This window comes from Mugil cephalus, chromosome 12, assembly GCF_022458985.1.
Source record: "Mugil cephalus isolate CIBA_MC_2020 chromosome 12, CIBA_Mcephalus_1.1, whole genome shotgun sequence".
NCBI classification, from domain to species: Eukaryota; Metazoa; Chordata; class Actinopteri; order Mugiliformes; family Mugilidae; genus Mugil; species Mugil cephalus.
In genome coordinates, this window is record NC_061781.1 from 23,554,220 (window position 1) to 23,575,306 (window position 21,087).

The 21,087-nt window shown below is 42.7% G+C and overlaps 1 protein-coding gene across 2 annotated transcripts in view; it reads left to right on the top strand.

Moving 5' to 3' along the window:
• The window catches only part of tbx15 (T-box transcription factor 15), a 38,233-nt gene extending 17,351 nt beyond the window's left edge, over positions 1 to 20,882 (top strand). For both annotated transcript variants that reach the window (XM_047601635.1, XM_047601636.1), the window contains exons 4-8: positions 3,919 to 4,090; positions 9,749 to 9,916; positions 10,133 to 10,197; positions 16,271 to 16,368; positions 18,990 to 20,882. In XM_047601635.1, the coding sequence (XP_047457591.1) occupies positions 3,919 to 4,090; positions 9,749 to 9,916; positions 10,133 to 10,197; positions 16,271 to 16,368; positions 18,990 to 19,825 (1,339 nt within the window). In that variant the 3' untranslated portion in view covers positions 19,826 to 20,882. The remainder of the gene's footprint in view (positions 1 to 3,918; positions 4,091 to 9,748; positions 9,917 to 10,132; positions 10,198 to 16,270; positions 16,369 to 18,989) is intronic.
• Positions 20,883 to 21,087: the final 205 nt, after the last annotated feature.

Sequence of the window (21,087 nt, forward strand, 5' to 3'; positions counted from 1 at the left end):
AAGCGACTCTGAGACCAAAATCCCCCCGACTGAAAGTGCAGATTTTCACATGTTTACGTAATTCCAGCACAGCTGATCAAGAAGTGTTAAAGTTTAGATTTATAGCCTCGGGCCTTTATTTACACAAACAACAAAACAATAAGACCCCACGGACTAATGAAGCGAAAGCAGATTGTGATGTTGAGTATAATTGCTGCAAACTATGCAGCAACATCAATCATGGAGTTCTGGAGAAAACCGGATTCCTGCGATGACTACATTGTTTATTTTATAACAAACAGGACACAGAAAGGAAAATATACCAATAAAAACTTTTGGATGTGGAGTGCTTTAGACATTAGGCTGTTAACACAGACCATTTGCAGATGCAGCCTCCATAAGAAAAGCTAAGAGAAGCTTTTTAACTAGTCCAGTGTTCCAAGACGTCTTTAGTTTCTCAGATGCTGTCAAAATTGGTGTGACTTAAAAGTGAACAGAAAGGCCTCGAGTGAAATTTGCATGACTCCTGCATGACTCGTTGTGATGTTATGCATTTTTATCCACACCTCAGTGACGATGCAGAACCGTTCACAAGTTTCTGAATCGGAAACTTCGCTGCTCTTAACCTCAAGAGACCTTGAGCTTTTACTCGGTCTGCGTTTTTAATTCCTCCAAGGTTTTTGGGATCAGTAGGACCCAAGAATTATACAAACTAAGCATCAGCTTCGACAAGGAAGTAGTAGTTTTTTGTCCTCATATGTGGACACTGAGATTATTTCATAATTTATATTATAAAGAAGTCACCCAATGTGTGACAAAATCTAAAACTGTTTATTTTAACACCTGAACATGGCCGAGCAAAGACAGAATTGCAAACAATGAAGCCCCAACGTCCTCAAACGAGTACTTTCTAATTAGCAAAAAATGCTAATTTGTTAAATATGCACATCATTTCAAACTAGAAACATTAATAAACATAGTTATTTAGCCTTTGGTACCACTAGATGGCAGACTAAAGCGTCCACTAACGAGGACAACGGGTTTAAATGAAGCAGAATAAGCTGCAATAAAACCTAAAACTTAACGTCCACATATGAGGACGCAGGGTCTCAGGAGGTTAAAGTGACGGGCACCATCTCCAAGAGCAACAAAGCACGTGAATGAGACATTTATAAAGTGTCTATATGTATCTAATGATGATGTGACTTTAAATCTGACTTGGAAAATGAGTAGAAAATGAACTAATTTGTAATTTTGAGGAGCTCCTGGAGATTTTTAAGGGGGTTCAGTTTCCCCCCACAAGTTTAAATTTCTTTAAATAAATGTTAACATGAATCCAACATATTTTAGTAAATGATAAGTGATGGTGAAGCTTAATATTGCAAAATGATAATAATAATAATGCATATTTATAAATAGCACTAGTCTAATATAGAACACATATAGTAGGTAGGAGGTCTCTACTTAATCTGTCCATCAGTTTGCGGTTCCTCGGCCTGAAAAACATTGAAGAGCCCTGATCTAACACAACAGGATTATATGCAAATGTAATGTTAGGAGCACTCTCCTCTGTGTGTCACTGACACATAGTGTGGAGCTGAATTTAGCTCCAACATGGTGGCAACCAGAGGGTGTGTTTGTCAGCCTTCCCAGAAACGCCTCCCCCCCTATATGCTTTTTAAACGTTCATATGTGTGTGTTTTTGTGGCAGGAAGAGGCTGACTGTGTGTGTTTTTTTTCTTTATATAAATGTGTGTGTGTGTGTGTGTGTAAAACGGGGTGGTGCTGCCCGTCGAGGCAATAACAAAAGGACCAAATGAGAGTTTTGTCCATGTTTCAGGAGTGAGTGATGACTTTGGCAGAGACGCTGCAGATAAAACACTCTGAACTGAGCGCGAGGCCAGAACTAAAGGCAAACAGCTGTGCTTCACACTCTCAGCCTCCCCCTGGTTTTCTCCTCTTTCTTTGTTGTTCCACCTTTCTTTTTACCTTTTTGCTCAGTGACTTCACCTCACCGACGTTCTCCTAATCCGTCTTGACGACCAGCTGACTCGCCTCATGTTCTTTCTTCTCCTTGCTTCCTTTCTTGAATTACTTATTCCACCTTTTCTTTCCGATCACTGCTTACAGACTTAACTCGTGGTTTGTCACTTGTTTTTAAGAAAAAGAGGCTAAAAGTCCTTTCTCCCCCCCTCCAATTTTCTCTGCGTCTCTGCTGTTTGATGGGCGGGACGTCCCGTTGTACCCAAACTCACACACAGCATCATCAAATATTATGGCTGCGCTTAATTGAAAATATGCAGTCGGGCGTGCGGCTGCATATGGAATAATTTTATGTCGCTCTTGTTGGAAATTTCAAGCCCAATGAAGAAACAGCAGATGAGTTTTAACAGCCGGTGTTGTGGCAACGTGGCTGAGTGTTTGGAGTTTGTTTTCCAGTGTTGTGAAAAAATAAAAAATGAAAAGAAAAAAAAAAATCAGAGGCACTCCAGCGCGTTTGTGAAATCCAAACAGGGTTTATAATAACCCGTTGAACCCTGAAGTAACCTCGAAAGAGTTTTTGAAGGCAGCTAAGTGGTGAGGGAATATTAGACCCCGCGCTGACTTTCTGCTGGAACAAAAACACGACGAGCGGATGAATCTGAAAACATCCGAAATCAGGAGTGAAACGGGCAGAACGTGGACATGAAAGCACAGGTGAAAAAGTAATCTGATTACAGGTTACTCCTCTAAAAAGTAACTTTACTGGTTGCTTGGTTTTACTCAACATAAAAATGACAACCTGTTTTGTCAACATTCAATTCTTTGGAAGTACGTTTTTAACAGTCGTAACTTAAACAAAAAAACATGTTTTTATAAAAAATGGCAGCATTTCCTCTATTTCCTTACTTACTGGTTTTTGCACCAAAGTGCAGCTTTTTGTTGTTTGGTCGTTGGGGACCTCGCTCTGTTAGCTTCACCGTGATGTTTCTTTAAATTCGATGTTGTGTTTGTGACGTTAGACAGGACTTTGTTGCCAGAGTGGACAGTTGACACAAACTCTAAATAGTGTCAGTATTTCCAGATAGAAAACGCTCATCTCTCCCCTCCCTCCATTGTTGTTTACGTGTCCCTGTATAGTAGAACCACAGACTGTATAAAATATGGACAAACCCACTGTGACGTCACACACTGGATTCTGAACCTCATAAATGAAGCCTGAAGTGGGCGGAGACCGCGGTCACCATGTTGGATGAGCTTTACTCCGCCCACACGCTCCCAACCTGCAGCCAACGGCAGCGGTGCGTCGTATTTACCGTAATGGCAGCTTTTTTTTTCCCCTCCGAAAGCGCAACTTCCCAGTGTTCAGCCACACTTTGGATTTTGTGAGTTACGGTAATTCAAATACCGCAAGCTTTTTTTTTTAATGCGCAGGATGTTCGGGTTAATATTGTCGTCTTTAACCGACACAAACTCTAAATAGTGCCGGTATTTCCAGCTAGAAAACGCGCATCTCTCTAACTCCCTCCATTGTTGTTTGTGTTGCTGCGTGGTGTTACACGTGAGTTGTCCTCGTGCTGAAAACGTGACTTATCGCATATGTGATGTCACTCCCGGAGACGCAAGAGGAAAATGGGAAAAATAGGAACGCACAGTGACTTGGATAAGTAACTTTAATCTGAGTACTGGTTTGGAAATAGTAACCTGTTAAATTACAGGTAAATGGAAAACAGTGGTCAGATTAACTAAGCTACTAAGCAACTTAATAAGGCCTTATTGGCATCACTGCTCTTCAGTATATTGGGAATTGAGAAGAGCTAATCCTCTTTTTGGAGTAAGTTAAGTTTAGATTCTGCATAAACTCAAGTAGCAATGTTTTCAACATGAATCAAAGCAAATTGAGATAAAACGTAGGCCCTATCTCGGTTCCTCTGACGTTTCCTCCACCCTGTCTTCCAGGTATGTGTATCACAGCTCCAAGTGGATGGTGGCAGGGAACGCAGACTCCCCGGTGCCCCCCCGGGCCTACATCCACCCGGACTCTCTCGCCTCAGGGGACACCTGGATGAGACAGGTGGTCAGCTTCGACAAACTCAAGCTCACCAACAACGAGCTGGACGATCAGGGACATGTAAGCAAAAGATGTTCTCTTTGTTAATACAGGATCTCCAGTTCAGTGAACGATCAAATTTCACGTTCTGTGCGTCATAAGGGATAAACTGCTTCATGAATGACATCACTTACAAGCTACATTACGTTTGTGTTTCTGCATCAATATAAGTGAAAATCCTCTTTTAAGACGCCTAATGCTTCAGTTTTTTTGCTTGTTCATGCACAATAAATTCTAATATTTCCCACACGACCTAAAGGTAACATAAGGAAACACAATAGATAAAGAAGATGACTTCATCAGATCATTTACATCCCACAATTTATTACAATCTCAGTATTTAAAAGAAGAGTTCATACATATTTTATTGTCACATTTCTGCTTCCTGTGACTCCACGTTGCTGTAGAACTTCACAGACTTGTTGCTTTTGTGACTCAGTGAGCTGCAAGAATTGATTTTGTGTCTCCCCGCCCGCACTCAGGCCGTTCCCTTTAGACGATGTCCACTCTGACTGAATATTATTTAGGTTTTGGGGCATTTATGTGGAAATAAAATTGGGGTTTGAACCGGCGGCCTCTTTTAAAAGTATAAAATTAGCTTCCTCCGTGGCTCTCCGCGGTAAAGCATTTTTTAATGAAACGATTTAGTTAGGGGCACTTAATGATTGTGTTTGATTTATAGTTTGCTCCAGCAGCCACACCACTGAGCTAAATTTTAAGTCTGACCACAATCTGTCTGATTTACTGCCTCGCTCGAATCCAGTCAGTAACGGAGGTGGTGAGCTAAAGTAAGACGCTTATTGGTTTTTGGCTGCTTAAACATATAATGTGGGTTTCATAGGTGAAATATTTAACTGTAATGCATCAAGCTGGGCCATAATTTGTTAGATTTACTGCCTCCTTTATGTACAAGCAGCAAGTGGGCAGCGAGCTGAAATGAGTCTAAAGTCAGGAATATATTTCATGGGAAGGGACGATACCAGCTGTTAGCTTTGACTGGCCTCTTATGTTTAGTTCTGTGACGTAAGCTAACAGAGCATGAAGCAACATATTGAAAAAGATATAACAATTAAGGATTTCCAGAAGAGAAAAGCTCTGTTGTAAAGATAGTTGGAAACTTAACTAAAATAAAGCAAAAAAAAATTAAATACAGCAAGACATCTCACTACAGGTTAGCCTAAAAAAACGTATATTCAAGAGAGTCTGTCCAACTCAAATCATGGCGCCATGTTTGCTACATCAGAGGTTAGATTCTACAGTGTAACTCTATGGGATGGATGTGCTATGTTGAAATAAATGTTTTATATCCACCATTAATAGGCCTATAAATGTTATTACCAACGTCTGTCACTATGTAAAGGGTCCTCACTTAAATATCCCAGTGTCTGCTTACTTTAAATATCTTAAATGAGCTGTAAAATGCTTTGTAGCTTAATCACCTCATCAGTCATGGAGCTGTGTTTACCTTCTCCTCAGTCTCTGTGTTCATCCATCACCGTTAAAAGGTTGAAATTACACAGAAAAATTAGAAATACTATTAAACTAGTCTCACTGTTATTTAGTATTATCATTATAGCATTAGCATGCTAGCCATAATAACTTAGTAGTAACCGAGGTAAAGTTACGTGTTAATTAAATGTGTCTGTCTACATGGACATAAATTACATGAACACATGGTTTCACAGTATTTATGACGCTAGCTGCTATTTTTCGAAGCCTTTAGTCTAGATAACTAGCTAGCATAAGGTTAGCATAAGGCTAGGCTAACTTCAAACTTCATTCATGTGTAAAGTGATGTTGGGTGTTTTTGAGATCAAGGTTCACATTAATGATGGTATGACTTTATTTTTCTATATAAAATCTTAACAAACGTCAAAGAGAGACATTGACATTTACCTCATCACATAATAGAGAGAAATCAGTTACATCCAGTTCTTCCTTTTAATCTTCTGCTCCATAACTTTCTGTGTTTTTGTTCACTGGGGAAACGGTGGAGTTTCCTCCGTGTTTTCCTGATCCTGTGCTGGAGCCGTAGGCTGAGCACTGTGGCTTATTTTACCTTTTAATCCAACTTTATTCTCTGTTATTGACACTTCTCTATGCGTGAATATTGGTTAGATGTATCTAACATGGCGCCCATGAAACATGTGACCAGGTCAGAACCAATCAGCATAGAGGGACAGATCAGACGCTACATTCTCTGGTTGGACAGACTCTCTCTAATGTATGACTCTGCTGTGTTTCATGCTTGTCTGCCCCCTAGTGGCCAGAAATTGATTCATGAAACTTTAAACAGAAAAACGACGCACGATTAAACCTACTCACACAGGTTCACGCTAGGTATTTAATCTCAAATGGCCAAGAAGAAACTGTTGCAGTGAAACAGAGAAAGAATTTATTGAATTACAGTAAAACCTTATAACTCTGCACACATAACTTTGCACATTCACAATATTTCCTGCAAAATGTTTAAATCTACTCAGAGCATCAGTCTCATGTGGAAAGCAAATTGAATTAGCAGTGTCTTAGCTTAGCTTAGCTCTTTTTCCTGTCACTGGTTTTGGTAGAAGCTGCTTTAACGGCTGAGGGCTCAGATACAGATGGGAGGAGCATAATTAGTTGCCACAAATCAATTTCTCGCACGCTGCAGGTGAAGCGATGATCCCAACGGCAGCACCCGCCATGATAGAGCCGCTCCAGTCGTGCAACAAAATGGCGGCTCCGCCTGAGCGCAGCGTGCTGCGTGGGGCCGGCAGGTTCCCGCTCCATCACGATGATCACATCAGCTCGATGGTGACAAACGCAATAACATATGGGTGTTAGTGGGCGAGGATTCACATGCGGGGCTCTCTCCGCGGAGGGAGGAGGTTGTCTTTCCTCTCCCGCTGTTCAGTTTAAGGGCTTTGTTTCCCCCCCGAGGGCCCTTAGAAGCCAAAGGAAATTAATTTCGGAGCTTCCTGTGTGGGAAATCTCGCCGCTCCTCGCTCGTCCTCCTGACTTGCGGTGTCGTGAAATGTCTGCCTCATCAGAAACAGACTCCATACGTGTCATGAATCACGGGACGTCACAACAGAAGCGGAGTCTGTGAGGAGAGACTTTACTCACTGTGTCAAACAGTGTCTCCATCGGTTTGTAATTCTTTTAATGAGACTTCCAGGTTAAACTGTCGATGGCCTTTGCACATACGCGTTAATCATTAATAAACATGAAGAGCAGGAACGACTTTAACGACTAAAACTGTTTTAATTAAAGCAAAATAAAAGAAAACACCAACTTAAAAAAAAAACTGATCACAGACAATGACAGACAGTCTGTGTACTTAATACATGCAACAGTTATTTCAGATGATTTAACCGGCTCGTTAAATATCAAACATTATTGATTTTGACAGATTTTTATTTGCGCAATTTGCGACACAATATGTCAAAGCAAAAAAAAAAAAAAAAACACTTTAAAAACACAACTTCCAGATCCAGATCATTCACTCAATTAGAGAAAACACCACATAAATACACAAACACACAAACTCGACAGATGCGACACGTCATAATGTAGCAGCTTACGTATAAATGAATCAGTTCATTCTGTTGGTTAGTTTATGATCTGGTCTGATATGTGAAATATTAAACTGAAATGCAGTAAAATAATATCAGAAAATATATCATTTACATGTAACTGCTGGAGACATTATGTCCTTTTATCTTATATGTGTTTTTATATATTTGCAGAGTCAATCTGCAGATATTGTCCGAAGCACTTAAAAGCAAAAATTTCAAATTAAGATCCATAAAACCGGTCTTTTTACGCCTCTGGTGCAGAGAGGATGTCACACTCTGAGCTAAATACACTTTAAATGTTTCTGTCTGTGCCCGGATGGACCTCGTTATCCTCATACATTCAGATCACACTGTCGCTCTGGCCGCTCGTCTGTATCCTGTCTCGCTGCTCTATGGGAAAAGCTCATAAAAATGAATTGGACTGAGCTGAAGCAGCACGGCCGGGCCAAGAGATTTTTTTTTTTTAATTTATTTATTTATTTTACTTATTTTTTTTGTTGCTGCCTCTCTTTTGTTCTCTTCTTGTTAATGATCCGTTGCGTCGTAACGTATCGATGCTGTTGTGTGCGAGGTCGCTCTGGAGCTCCCCAGGAAATGTTCCCCGCTCTCTCTCTGCTTTAAGCGTTTTGCCTGTTTCCCCTCAAAGAAACGTTCTTCTCCTGCAGACGCTACAGTCCCCATTGTTCTCAGCTCTAACAATGCAAACGGGTAGAAAGTCACAGGAGTTCAGCCTCATAATTTATGGCTTTGATTAGTGGCGTTTTTTATGGAAATTTATAGTTTTTTTTTTTATGTTTAAAAAATTAAAAATCTAGTGGGATTCGACTTTATAGCGAAACAACATGTGCTACGTAATTGCATTAGTGTCTCTGGTGCGAACGTCCAGAGGATTTTCAAAGGCGACTGAAGGGGATGTCATTACCTACCATGAAAATGAAAACATCACTTATTAACCTAATTGCATTTGAGCGTGAACAAGTGTCAGCCGATGTCCTCTGGCTGCTCCCCGGGTCTTTTTCTATTTTTTTTATTATCATTATTATTATTATTTTTTTTTTTGTATTATTCTGATCTGGTTTGACTTTACATCACCTCGAGCTGACGAGGGACCAACAGCGTGACTCGTCTCTGGACCGCGGAGCAGCTGTACGTGTGTGCGCGTCTGCTGTTTTGAAATCTCCGTTGCTAAAACATGTCTCTGATTTATCCTGTAAATGCGTTTTTATAAAACCCCTCTCTTTTTAAAAGGGGATGAAATGCGCCGTGTCCAGTTACAGAAAAACATTTACTCGGAGCAATGACTGAATAGGTTACAGGTTATCCTCACATATATAATGAAATCATCGTATCATGAAAAGAACATTAGCCTCATGTGTAGTCGTTAAATTTAATCTTTCTCTTCTAATAGTCTAATAAAATCAACTCGCAGAAACACGAGGAAATTTCTTCTGTGGCGCAAAACTGAGGAGATGCTTATTTTTATTTGTGCATCATCGACTAATCTCCTAAATAAAAAGACAGTTTGAGTGACAGATGCTCCCACGTAAAAACATGATTTTCTATTATTATTTTTATTATTTATTTTAAACGAGGATGGCAGGTCAGAGCCTGGATCTGGCTCTAAGTCGTAATCTGCCATGTGGTTCCCTGAGTGTGTGATTTGAGGTCTGGAACTCTGAATGTAATGTTTTTGATATTCAGAGGTGTTTTCCCCCCGCGGCCCTGGCTTGAAATGACCCCCTCTGTTGTAGAGGGAGGGGGTGGTTGGTGAGGGGGGGTGGTTGGTGAGGGGGTGAGTGGGGGTCACGAGTGTTTGGCTCTGGGGAGGTTTTCTCACTCTCGGATTAATCAGGAGCAGGCCGAGGCCCCGGGGCGAGTGTGGGGGCCGACGCCGTCTGACGCCTCCGCTCTGCTGTGAAATAATCCTCGAGCGAGCGTCACCGGAGTCTGAACCGAGTTTCCGCTTGATGTCACGTAGGCCTGGCGGAGAATTTATTCACGTAAAAGTGTGCGGACGGCACGTGTCTGCAGAGGAGTGGGACAGGGGGAGGTTTGTGAATGAACTGCGTCATTCAGGAGATTCTCCAGATAAAAACAAGTCTCCGTCTTGTCCTGCTTTCAGATTATCCTCCACTCCATGCACAAGTACCAGCCTCGCGTCCACGTCATCAGGAAGGACTTCAGCAGCGAACTGTCTCAGAACAAGCCGGTGCCGAGCGGGGAGGGGGTCAAGACCTTCAGCTTCCCCGAGACCGTCTTCACCACGGTCACCGCCTACCAGAACCAGCAGGTTTGGAGCTCTCATTCAATCCTCACAGGAAGAATTCATTAATGGGAAACCAGATAATCCTTAGAAAATATAGTCAATTAATTGTGTCTAAACTCTGGAAACTGCAGAAATGGATTCTAACGGATTTGTCTTGGTCTTATTTAATGTCCCACTCAAGCATTTGACAAAATGAATTTCAAGCTGCAATAAAAACAAAATATTCTCCTTTTCTTGCAGATCACCAGACTAAAGATCGACCGCAACCCGTTTGCTAAAGGATTCCGGGACTCGGGCAGAAACAGGTACATTATCACATCATGCTCCATCTTTAGAAACTCACACCCACGAAATTTAGAGTCTCCAATTAATCTAATCTGCATATTTTTTAGAAGCTTCTTGCTTCGAGGCTGCAGTGATAACCACTCCACCGCTGCCACGCTGCTTTTTTAAAAAAGTTTTTTCTTTCTGTGTGACATTTAATATGGAAAATGATTTAAACACATGCGCCGCCGCTTCAGATCTGCAGCACAGACGGTCGTTCGTAGACGAGGTCTTCTCACCTCTCCCTCTGCTCGAGCCGTGAAACGCTCAAGTTGCGCGATGCAAGTTTCCGAATGCGTAAAAAAGCGTCGAAACCGGAAATAGAAACGAGTTAATAGATTTCACTCGCTGACGGATGCTCCACCACCACAACACTAGGCGCACGGACAGATGTGTTGTACATTACCAGACCGTGTCACGCTCCAGTTACATCCCACAAAGACATTGTTTGGCTCGACAGAACGATAAAGATCATCACCAGCAGGAGGTTTGTAGTTCGCTTCCTTTACGCTGGTGCACAGACACTTCCTGCAGAAAATACAAACAGAAGCAGGTTCTACCTCTGCAGCTGCTCAAGTCCCAACATTAGAGTTTTAACGGTGTATTTTAAGGGATTTTATCCGTGTAGCATTGACACTGTACGCGTTAACTAGCTATATATACTTCACTTATATGTGTAACTTTTATATTTTCTTGCCGTGAGCTGTTCACGAGTCTCACTTTGTTGATTTCCTTCGACTTCACGTTTCCTCCCTTTACGGCTTAAAAGTTGACATTTTTTTGACACTTAGTTGCATAAAATCGTAAAGTATTTCAACACATAGTTAGTGCCCGCTTCAGACCGAAGTATAATCGTAAAGTCCTGTTGGAACAGAGGCTACGTGTATCCAAGTTTAGCCTACGTCAAATCTAGACGTCTAGACGTCTTATGACCTTCGAATCACCACATCTCATGCTCACACGGCTGTTAACGCCGTCTCAACCTTTTTCACTCCACACACGTGAAGCTGCAGAGCGACGCAGCGTCAACCGTTAGCTGCAGAACCTGAACTTTGTTCTTTAACCTCCTGAGACCAAAGCATTTGTGTGAGAAGCATCTTAATTTCTTTAAGATAAGATTAAGATCTTTAGGTATCTGAAAAGTATAAAAAAAATAAACATCGTCTGTGAACTGGAAGAAGTTTTTGAACAGGGATTATTTCACTAAAATTTAAGTCACCGATGTGTAACTAAACTATGAAACTATTTATTTTAATTCAGAAGAAGAATTGGAAGCGATGAAATCCCATCGTCCTCAAACGAGTACATGTGAATTTGTTTGATTTTCATGTCATAACAAACTAGAAAAGTTAACAAGCATAAATAAACAAGTGTGTTGAGCCTTCGCTACCAGTTCATGGCGGATAAAAGTGTCTCCTTATGAGGACGACAGGTCTAAAGGAAGCAGAATAAGCTGCAACAAACCTTAAACGTAATGTCCCCGTATGAGGACGTCAGATCTCTGGAGGTTAAAATATGCAAAACCTGCGTTAATAGACAGAAAAGACGTGATTCTCTGTGTTTTTTTGTGGTTTTCTGTGGCCGTTAAATTGTGTAACTGCTCTGTCGCTACCTGATTGATGATGTCACTGACAGAGTAGACTCCTATTGGCTTTTGACGCGATCGCATTAGATCATCACAAACCTTTTTTTTTCTTTTAATACTATTGAGTATCCTAAATTTCACGGTGAAAGACAAGCCCTCACTCTTCCTTCCTTACTTCATCCCTCCCTAGAGTTTCCTCATCGCTTTCTTTTCTTCTCTTCTCCATCACTCTTTTCCCCCGTCTCCTTTTCCTCTGAATTATCATGTATAACCAGAGGAGAGGAGAGGAGAGGAGAGGAGAGGAGAGGAGAGGAGGAAGGGGCGAGCTGCACCACCGGGCCCCTCCGCACATGAAAGCAGGGCCCTTCATCTGGTCCGCATTATTGGCACGCAGATATTCGAGACATCTTTTTTCATTTTACAAACAATAGACTGTTTGATTTATGAACTGGCGTTAGAATTTCATTGCAGAAAAGCTACAGATGAAAAGATAACGGAGAGTGAGATATTCGAGGTTGAGGGAGAAACTGAGTTTATCCTCATGTACGGCGCAGGGTTCCTCCTCCGCTACGGCCCGACTGGGACTTTGTTTGGTTGGGATTCTGATTCTGTTTCCTTAAAAGCCCTTTCTGACTCGTATTGAATTTCACTCTTTGTGCATATTTTGTTAGTGAGCTGCAGCTCTGACCTTTGACCTTCATCCTGCTGTTTTGGTGTAATTATGATGATTTAGGAGCTGATTACATGAAACACGTCACTTTTTATCATCTTCTTTGTTTTTTTTTACGCCACAGTTGAAACTTTAGATATTTTCTTTTAGCTCAGATCAGATTTTTAATCAGTCAAAACTTGTTTTTATTTCAGTTTAATCTGAAATAATTTTATCAGCCACTGCAGGATTATTGGAATGAGGCATCATTAGGAAAACTAATATTTAGATTTTATTTAAAGGGGCAAAAAAAACAACAATAATTTCATCATTCAAAGTTTAAAATCTACAAGATTTTACATGAAATTTATGAGAAATAAATGCAGCCTTCTGTGTAACATTACCACTGTTTGGATCCTCATCAAACATGAAATACAACTGGTTAATAATTGGCTTAATCATCTTAACCGGTCACATCTGAGGAGACGTGAATAACGAGTCGTAATGCGACCGCGTCTCACCTGTTGCCTTTTTCTTTTTAATGAACTAAACCCTTATTCTCTTTTCTTCTCCATTACGTTTCGGCTCTGGAGTCAGGTCGTAACCTTCTGTATAGAAGGTAAATCTGAAGCAAATACTCGATAGCGCCGACATTTGGAAATGGACTTTCCATCCACTTTGTTTAATGATCACGCATGGGCCAGTGTCTTTGTCCTGTTGGCACTTAAGAGCATCACATACATTCTGCATCTGTGCAATGTGCAACGTATTCAGAGAAATATTCAAAGCTGGGAACTTCTGGCTGCACAGTTAAATCAGATGCAACAGTTGAGGCCATGTGCATAAGTTTATACACACATAATACGGCTGGACAATATGACCACAAATCTATATTACGTTGTTTTTTCCTGCATAATCATGTGTTCACAACATTTTCTACTGGTTGAGAGGAATTAATGCAGTAGACTGACTAAGGATGGACTATTTTACTGTGATGATGAGTAAATATTGTAGAATTATCCCACACTAGTAGTAAAACAGGTTTGCATGGAGCCGTGTTAACACAGACTGGTGATGTGGAAATCTGGGAACATTTACAGCTCGGAGATAAAAAAATAAAAATAAAATGTTTTTCAGGATAAAATGTAGAAACAGGGACAATTACTGTTTCTTTTACTTTGACATATTTATTCATATTTAAACACATTTAAACTGTTATGTCTGTAATGTCAAGCATGACCAGCTACCGTAATAACTGTAGTCTGTGTGCAACTTTTTTTTGTTTGTTTGTTTGTTTGTTTGTTTTGTCTCATTCATAAAAGTCTAAAAGTCTTTAGCCGGGGGACAGGTCATCAAAAACAGGGACTGTCCCCAGAAATTGGGGACGTCTGGTCAAAAAAAAACAAAAAAAAAAACAACATGGCACCTTTTTTGGCACCAGTCTCGTTCCTGTTGTGCCCTTTCTTAATGTTTGGGACTTTTCCATCTTCGACACAGTCACATCATGCATGTTTAGAAGTGCTACGTTGAAAATTGTCCGGTGTGAAACGGTGTCTTGCAGCAAAATGTTCCGGGCGCTGTGTAATCAAATATTTCGGGATATTAGAAATTAATATCATAATAAGAAAAATACAGATATTTGGTATGAATCACCCAAATTTTAATAGATTATACATCTGATGTGTAAGGAAATTCTTATATTTTGACTCTTGCAACAAACTAAAACAAAAAAAGACACCAAATCTGTTGCACCTTTCACAAGCTGTGAGGATTTTGATGCCACTGTAGGTTTGGTTTAAATCCACCTTCTCCAATCATTAAAAAAAAACAAACTAAAATAAAAAGTTTCTGGGTCTGACTCATCATCGTCTGTGAGGCGAGTGCCGACAGCCGCTCGCTAAACTTCCTCTCTTGTGGAAAATCATATTAAAAAGAACGGTCCGGATCAGCTCGGTGGAAGCGCGGCGTCGCTCGGCAACCTCTCCATAAAACACCACGACGGGTTCGAGTCGCGCTCGTCGTCGCCGTCGGGTTCAGCCAAGGACATAAAAGTGGAAGGCGACAGCTGTGACTGCAAGAGCTGGAACGAAGATGGTTCAGCCGTTAAAAAAAAAAAAATAAAATAAATAAGTGTGAGAGGTGTGACATATTTTGTTATTATTGCCACGCGTGTCTTTTAAATGTCATATATCAGAATCGGATATGAGAGATATAAACAGCCACAAAAAACAGAAAGGTCTTTGGATTTTAGGAGCAGGGTGAAACATTACCAGTTAATTCCACATAAAGGGGAAATTCCAAATAAAATAATAAAAAAAAAAGAAACGGGGCAAAGCTGCACTGCTCATTCTCAGATTAATAACCTACCTATTGCATCTTTACGCAGCCCTGTCCCGACTGTCTGGTCTCTAGGACCTAGCGGACGGACACGGCTCATTTTTTGGGGTTTGTGACCGTATGAATGAATGAAGGCAGTGATGGCGCGGAGCTACAGGCCGATTAGCGCGGCCCGCTAACAGGCCCGGGGAGTTAGCGGCCCCCGTAATAATAACATGTCGCCGGGTTTCTCCGGGCCGGGGACCGAGGGCCGCGCAGGGAAGTAAATCAAGCAGGAAGGAGAAACGTGTACGGATTCGAGATGAAACGTCACCTCCAGATTTATGTGCTCAGTAAAAACCTGCTCCTTTTTAATGGCCCCCAGTTTCCTCCAAGCAGGACTCCAGTTTCTCCCGCCTCTCTGTCTCTGTCTGTCCGTCCGTCTGTCTGCTGCTCGCTCAGACGTCCACCACCAGCCTCTGTCTCACACTGACACACACACACACACACACACACACACACACACACACACACACACTGTATCACTTCCCCTCTGTCAAATTCATCTTCACAATATTTTTATTCACAGATTCTCCCTCCGTCTCTCCGCTCGCGCGCTGGTCACATGTTTTACGACCGTTTATTTTATTTGCTTTTTTCCAAAAACACAGTCATGAGTCACGGCGAAACGGCCACTTCATTAGGAACGCCCACAGTTCACAGTCCAACTTTGTGAAGACGTATGAATGTCCGGACTGTGTTGACCGGACTGTGCGTTGTTGTTGTTGTTCGTGTGTTTTACGTACACGACGGAGGCAGAATATTAGAAAAGACACCGAATCATAAAAGACTGAATGGAATAAAGCTACGTGAAGCTAATGCAGCTAATGCAGCTAATGCTAATTACATCGGATGTTGATGGTAGAAGATGATGAGATGAGATGACACGTAAAACAAATCTACTTAAAAGACGCTGATCTTTTTTGTAGAAGTAGACAATAAAACACTTAATTTATCATTAAATTTGTAAGACACACAAGTTTGCCCATGTAAGACACATTATATATAAAAAAATATCTAAATATCTTATACTTTTTGAGATGTAGCACTTTAGAACAGATGATCATAACTGAAAAATACATCATACAGCTTCAGTATTTATATTGTATCAATCTGTACTGAACATTTTAAAATGATATGTAAAAATACTCACGATATTAATATAGATTATAGATAGAGAATGAATGACATTTATTTGTGATAAGTCATGTTTCTTTGTGTGGGAGTCAAAGGGTTAATGTCTGAGGGGCCTGGTCCACCTCAGTGTTGAGTTATTAGACGTATTTAATGAATTAAATGCATTTATTACTTAAAAACAACATGTAAAAATCATAATATCAAACTGCATCTCTTTCTGTTCATGCACGTGTGCAGAGTGGACTCCTTTTTCTCACACGTGTCCTGAAATGTGTTTTTTTTGTTGTTGTTTGTTTGTCTCTGTCAGGACCGGCCTGGAGGCCATCATGGAGACGTACGCTTTCTGGAGACCTCCAGTCAGGACCCTCACGTTTGAGGACTTCACCAACATGCAGAAACAGCAAGGTGTGTGAACGCACATTTCAGCTCACCTGGAAAAATGGAACTAATCAGCCAGAACATTATGACCACTGAAGCACATCAACATAAACTATCTTGGGGCAATTCAGTGTTCTGCTGGGAAACTTTTGAACCTGGCATTTATGTGGATGTTACTTAGACATGTAGCCCCCACCTAGACCAGACCAGACCAGACCAGACACCACCCACCCCATAATAATGACACTCCTTGGTGGCAGTAGCATGCAGCCTGACACAGACACAAAAACAGTTTAGGAACAACTCAAAAAACAGGAAAAGCAGGACAAGGTGTTGACCTGGCCTCCAAATCCACTAGATCCCAAACTGATTAAGTATCTGTGGGATGATCCGCAGAAGCCCCTCCCCTCAAAGACCCCCCCACTAACAACATTGTGTTAACAGACACCACAGGACGCCCTCATGAGGCCCGTGTCCAACTTCTGACACACCACAACTGTTTTGGAAGCACAATAGAGACCTACACAATATTAGGAGGGTGGTCATAATGTTATGGCTGCTCTATGTATACCTCAGCCATGGACACAGAGGATATTGAACTAGTACTGTAAATATACAGATCCAGAGCTTAAAGGTATAAGACAGAAACACTTCTTTGAAAGGTGAGGTCTTGTAATTACTGCAGAATGAAACACAGATAATATTTGACAGTGTTAACGAGCATCGACTTGTGTCCCGACCTGAACTCCGCATACTTTCCCCACGTATCTCACCACACACACCACATGAGCAATCGCCGTCCTTCGTTTGAGCCTGGCCATACGCTGCAGCTCTGGCAGGTCCGTCCTGCGTCTGCTGAACTTTTCACATCGCTTTTTTCGCAGCAGCCTCTTTAGAAAAATAAAATCGTTAAACCGAACCCCGTGGCCCTTGGACGGCTCCGCGGACACGAGTTTCCGCGTCGGTGCCGGGGGCCACCTCCCTTTGTCTCGGCTCCAGCGGCGGCCGGCGACGGGGACTTAGTCATGGCTCGCGTGGAGGGCCGCGCCGCTCTTTAAAGCCGGCCCGCTTCCTCTCCGGCCCTACCTCGCGTACCTCTGGAGGTCAGCATGACGTGATGCTCCGCCGCTCCGTCTGAGCCGGCCCCGACATGTGTTTGTTATCTTCCAACCTCTCCGCAGTGATTAGGATTTAATTAAAGTCCTTGCGCCGCCAGTGAACCTTGTGTCACCTTTTAAGGACACTCTGGTGCAATGTGCAGTAACTGTACGTGCATGTGCAGCTTTGCCCCTTTTCCCTCCAAGTAATCAGCTACTCTCCCTCGGCTCTGAAGCCTCTCTAACCAGAGGAAAACATGACATCACCGCTTCTCGTTCCTCCCTTCCCTCCTTTTTCCTTTTTCCTCTCATATTGTACGTATCTACCTTTCTTTCTCCCTCTTTTCTGCAAGCCAACCTACAGCCCCCACCCACCCACCCCCTCCCGCTCCATCTCCGAGCAATATTATCGAATGCATATGGTCTAAAATCAGAACCCCATCCAAGCGAGTCCTGGATTATTTAGTTATGCCTCCTCCTCCTCCTCCTCCTCCTCATTCTCATTCTGGTTTCAAACTCAAATTCTCCAACAGTAACATGACCCCTGCCAAACTTTCATTAATAGAGAAGTTACGTGATTGATATCCTACAGCTATCATTTCACTCTAAAAGGCTTGCGGGCGCTATTTGTGCCAACAAACGTCTGTTATATGCGAGGTGGCTCTGTTGACCAGACGAAGGCAAAAACCAACTCCACATTTATCTCCACATACCAGCGACATATTTTACAATATGGTTTTCGTGATCTCTCATCCAGCGCAGTTTGAACCGTAAAGCCTTCAGTTAGTCCGAGGACGGGAGTTTGAGAAAGTCCATGTGGCCTCGACGAGGTTATACGTTAAATTGGAGACAGGTGGATTCGTACTGTTGTGCACTACTTACTTTAGTAGTCTGACTCTATTTGGAAGTACTCCCGCCGGTGATTACTACTGTACTCTGCTTCCAAGGAAGACACATGCTCGGTTTTTTAGTAGGTATGTGGTCATTAGGCGGACGCTTCACACAATTTTGCTCATAACGGACACAAAGCAACATTTAGGGAAGATAAACGAAAACATATTCCCAGTTTTGGAAGTGATTCCTTTTACACGGCCGCAGGGAGATCTTGTTTGTATCATGACCTGAACCTTGGTCAAGTTTGCCAAGGTGAAGAGAAAAAAAATAGATAATCAGTCTGATGGAAAGATGAAGAGTGGCCCATATTATGAGTGGGTTAGGGTTAAGGTCCCATATGAAAGCTTTCAATTATTGGATTTTAAAATTTTTAATTTTCCACACAAGCTTCATCACACCCGGCAAGTCCTTCAGTCCAGGTCCAACTCATGCAACAGACACTTATACAAATCCGGTTATTATTCAAGTGCTCTCTAAGAATAGTCCATAGGGCAGTTTGCTTATTGTCATAGTCTTTAAGGGTGGAAGCTGCTTTTTCCATTGACAACGTATCTTCTGATTCATAAGTTTGATGAGGGAAAAGCTGGAGCAATGAAAATCACAGTTGGGCCAAATGAATGAATCGCTCTGCATGTCTTCTTCTTCTTCTTTTCCCAGGTGGCAGCACCGGCACGTCTCCCACCACCTCCAGCACAGGAACCCCGTCTCCTTCCAGTGCGGCGCACCTCCTCTCCCCCTCCTGCTCCCCTCCGACCTTCCACCTGGCTCCGAACACCTTCAATGTGGGCTGCAGGGAAAGCCAGCTCTGCAACCTGGGCCTGTCGGAGTACCCGGCCTGCGCCCGCAGCAACATGGCCGCCCTGCAGGGCTACGGGGGCCTGGCCGACAGCTCCTACGGACGCCTCCAGGCTGCGGGGGGCGCCGTGGCCTCCGGTCAGCCCTCCGAATCCTTCTTGCCGCAGAGGACTTCCTCCCTGATCGCCGCCGGCATGCAGGGCAGCCCTCACGCCTCCCTGACAAACAGCGGCGGCGGCGGCGCCGGCGCCGGGGGGAAGATGGATGCCTACAGCGGTCAGCTGGGCTCGTTCCCAGCCTCTCAGCTCCAGTACGTGATGCAGGCGGGCGGCAGCTCCGGCTCCGCCTCGTCATCCTCGTCCGGATCCTCTCCCTCCTCCGCCCACATGTTCAGCGGAAGCCACCACCACGTGCAGCAGGGCTCCTACAACGCTTTCTCCCTCCACAACCCTTACAACCTGTACGGATACAACTTCCCCACTTCTCCCCGCCTGGCCGCCAGCCCCGAGAAGCCCCAGGGGGGTTTGCTGTGCTCCTCCGCCCCCGCGGGGGCCTTCGCCGAGCGCCAGTACTTGTCCAACGGAAGCATGGACACTATGCACATGATTGGCAACGCCACCGGCGGCCAGCAGAGCAGCGGCTCGTGCGACGGACGGCAGTACGGCTCCTCCTCTCAGATGTCCATGCACATGGTGTAGGAGCCGGGACGGGACCTTAGCAGGGCTCCGTGTTTTTTTTAAAGTCTTTCGGCTGAAAAAGCAGGTTTGGTGTTGAACATGAAGTGTTAATATACTGAGGTACGAAAGAAACCTTTTCGGGAAAAAAAAGGACGTCATCTCATGTTTTTGCCTTTAAAGGTGCTCCACCAGAATTATAGTGGAATCCAAAGCTATTATTTAATTATCTTTGTATTAATAAAGAAACATAGAGACACCAAAGTCAAATCAGTGCGAGGAGGAGGAGGAGGAGTGCACGTGCTCTGGTTCAGAAGGGATTATCAGTTATGGTGCAATAGAAGCGACGGCCTCATTACCGAGGACTCTAAGGCCAATCCGGTCTTCCCGCCGTCCTGTAACCAAAGAATCTTCACTGTGAGCCAGAAGTTTTTTACTTCACGCAGCACTTGTGCCACATTGGTTTAGGAATGTCAAGGGGTCAGGGGACCGCCGTCACGGTATGACGTTTTGGCTGGAACGAAAAGGGACAACTGGACAAGATCACTGAATGACTCACTGCTCCAAATACATGCAGGAGACGAAGCATCTGGACGCTGTGGCGGCCGGCGTCCGTGCCAAATAGCGAATACATGTGGATGCAGTAACTCTGTCTTCATCCCGAGAACTCCAGCTCGACATGACAGTTCAGGACTCCACCACGAAAAAAACTCCATCGACCTGTTTTCCTCTGAGACTGGAATGGCTTCACTATGTTTGAGTGGATTATGTTTTTAAGTATAAAGATGGCGAATGCAATCAATAACATAAGCTTACAAGTTGTTGTGTGAAAAGTTATAAAGTATGCAATAGCAAAAACAGAGTAAAGTATGTTGTGGTGTGTGTCTTAGAGATGTGTATTGTATTTAAGCGATATAGCAATTTTGCAGCAGGCCGATCTGTTATAAAAAAAAAAAATGTGTGGAAAAAGAGGAAATAACAAAGTAATTCTTTTTTTTTTTTTTTTTTTGAGGCATTTTGAAAAAATGTAAATACAGGTGCCAAGCACGTAAAAAGTTCAATAAACGTTTTAATTCATGTACTTGGATTGGATTTGTTTTCCTTTGTTAGATTCAGGAAAGATTATTAACATGCTGCTTTTTCCAGCCTAAGAGAATGAAAAATTCTTTTTCTATTAGTGGTATGCTATTTAATAAAATCATATCCAGAACTTGCCAAAAGCAAGTGGTTGTGTTCTAAGTTTCATAGATATAAATTGACCAAAAACATTATTTAAACGATGGTTT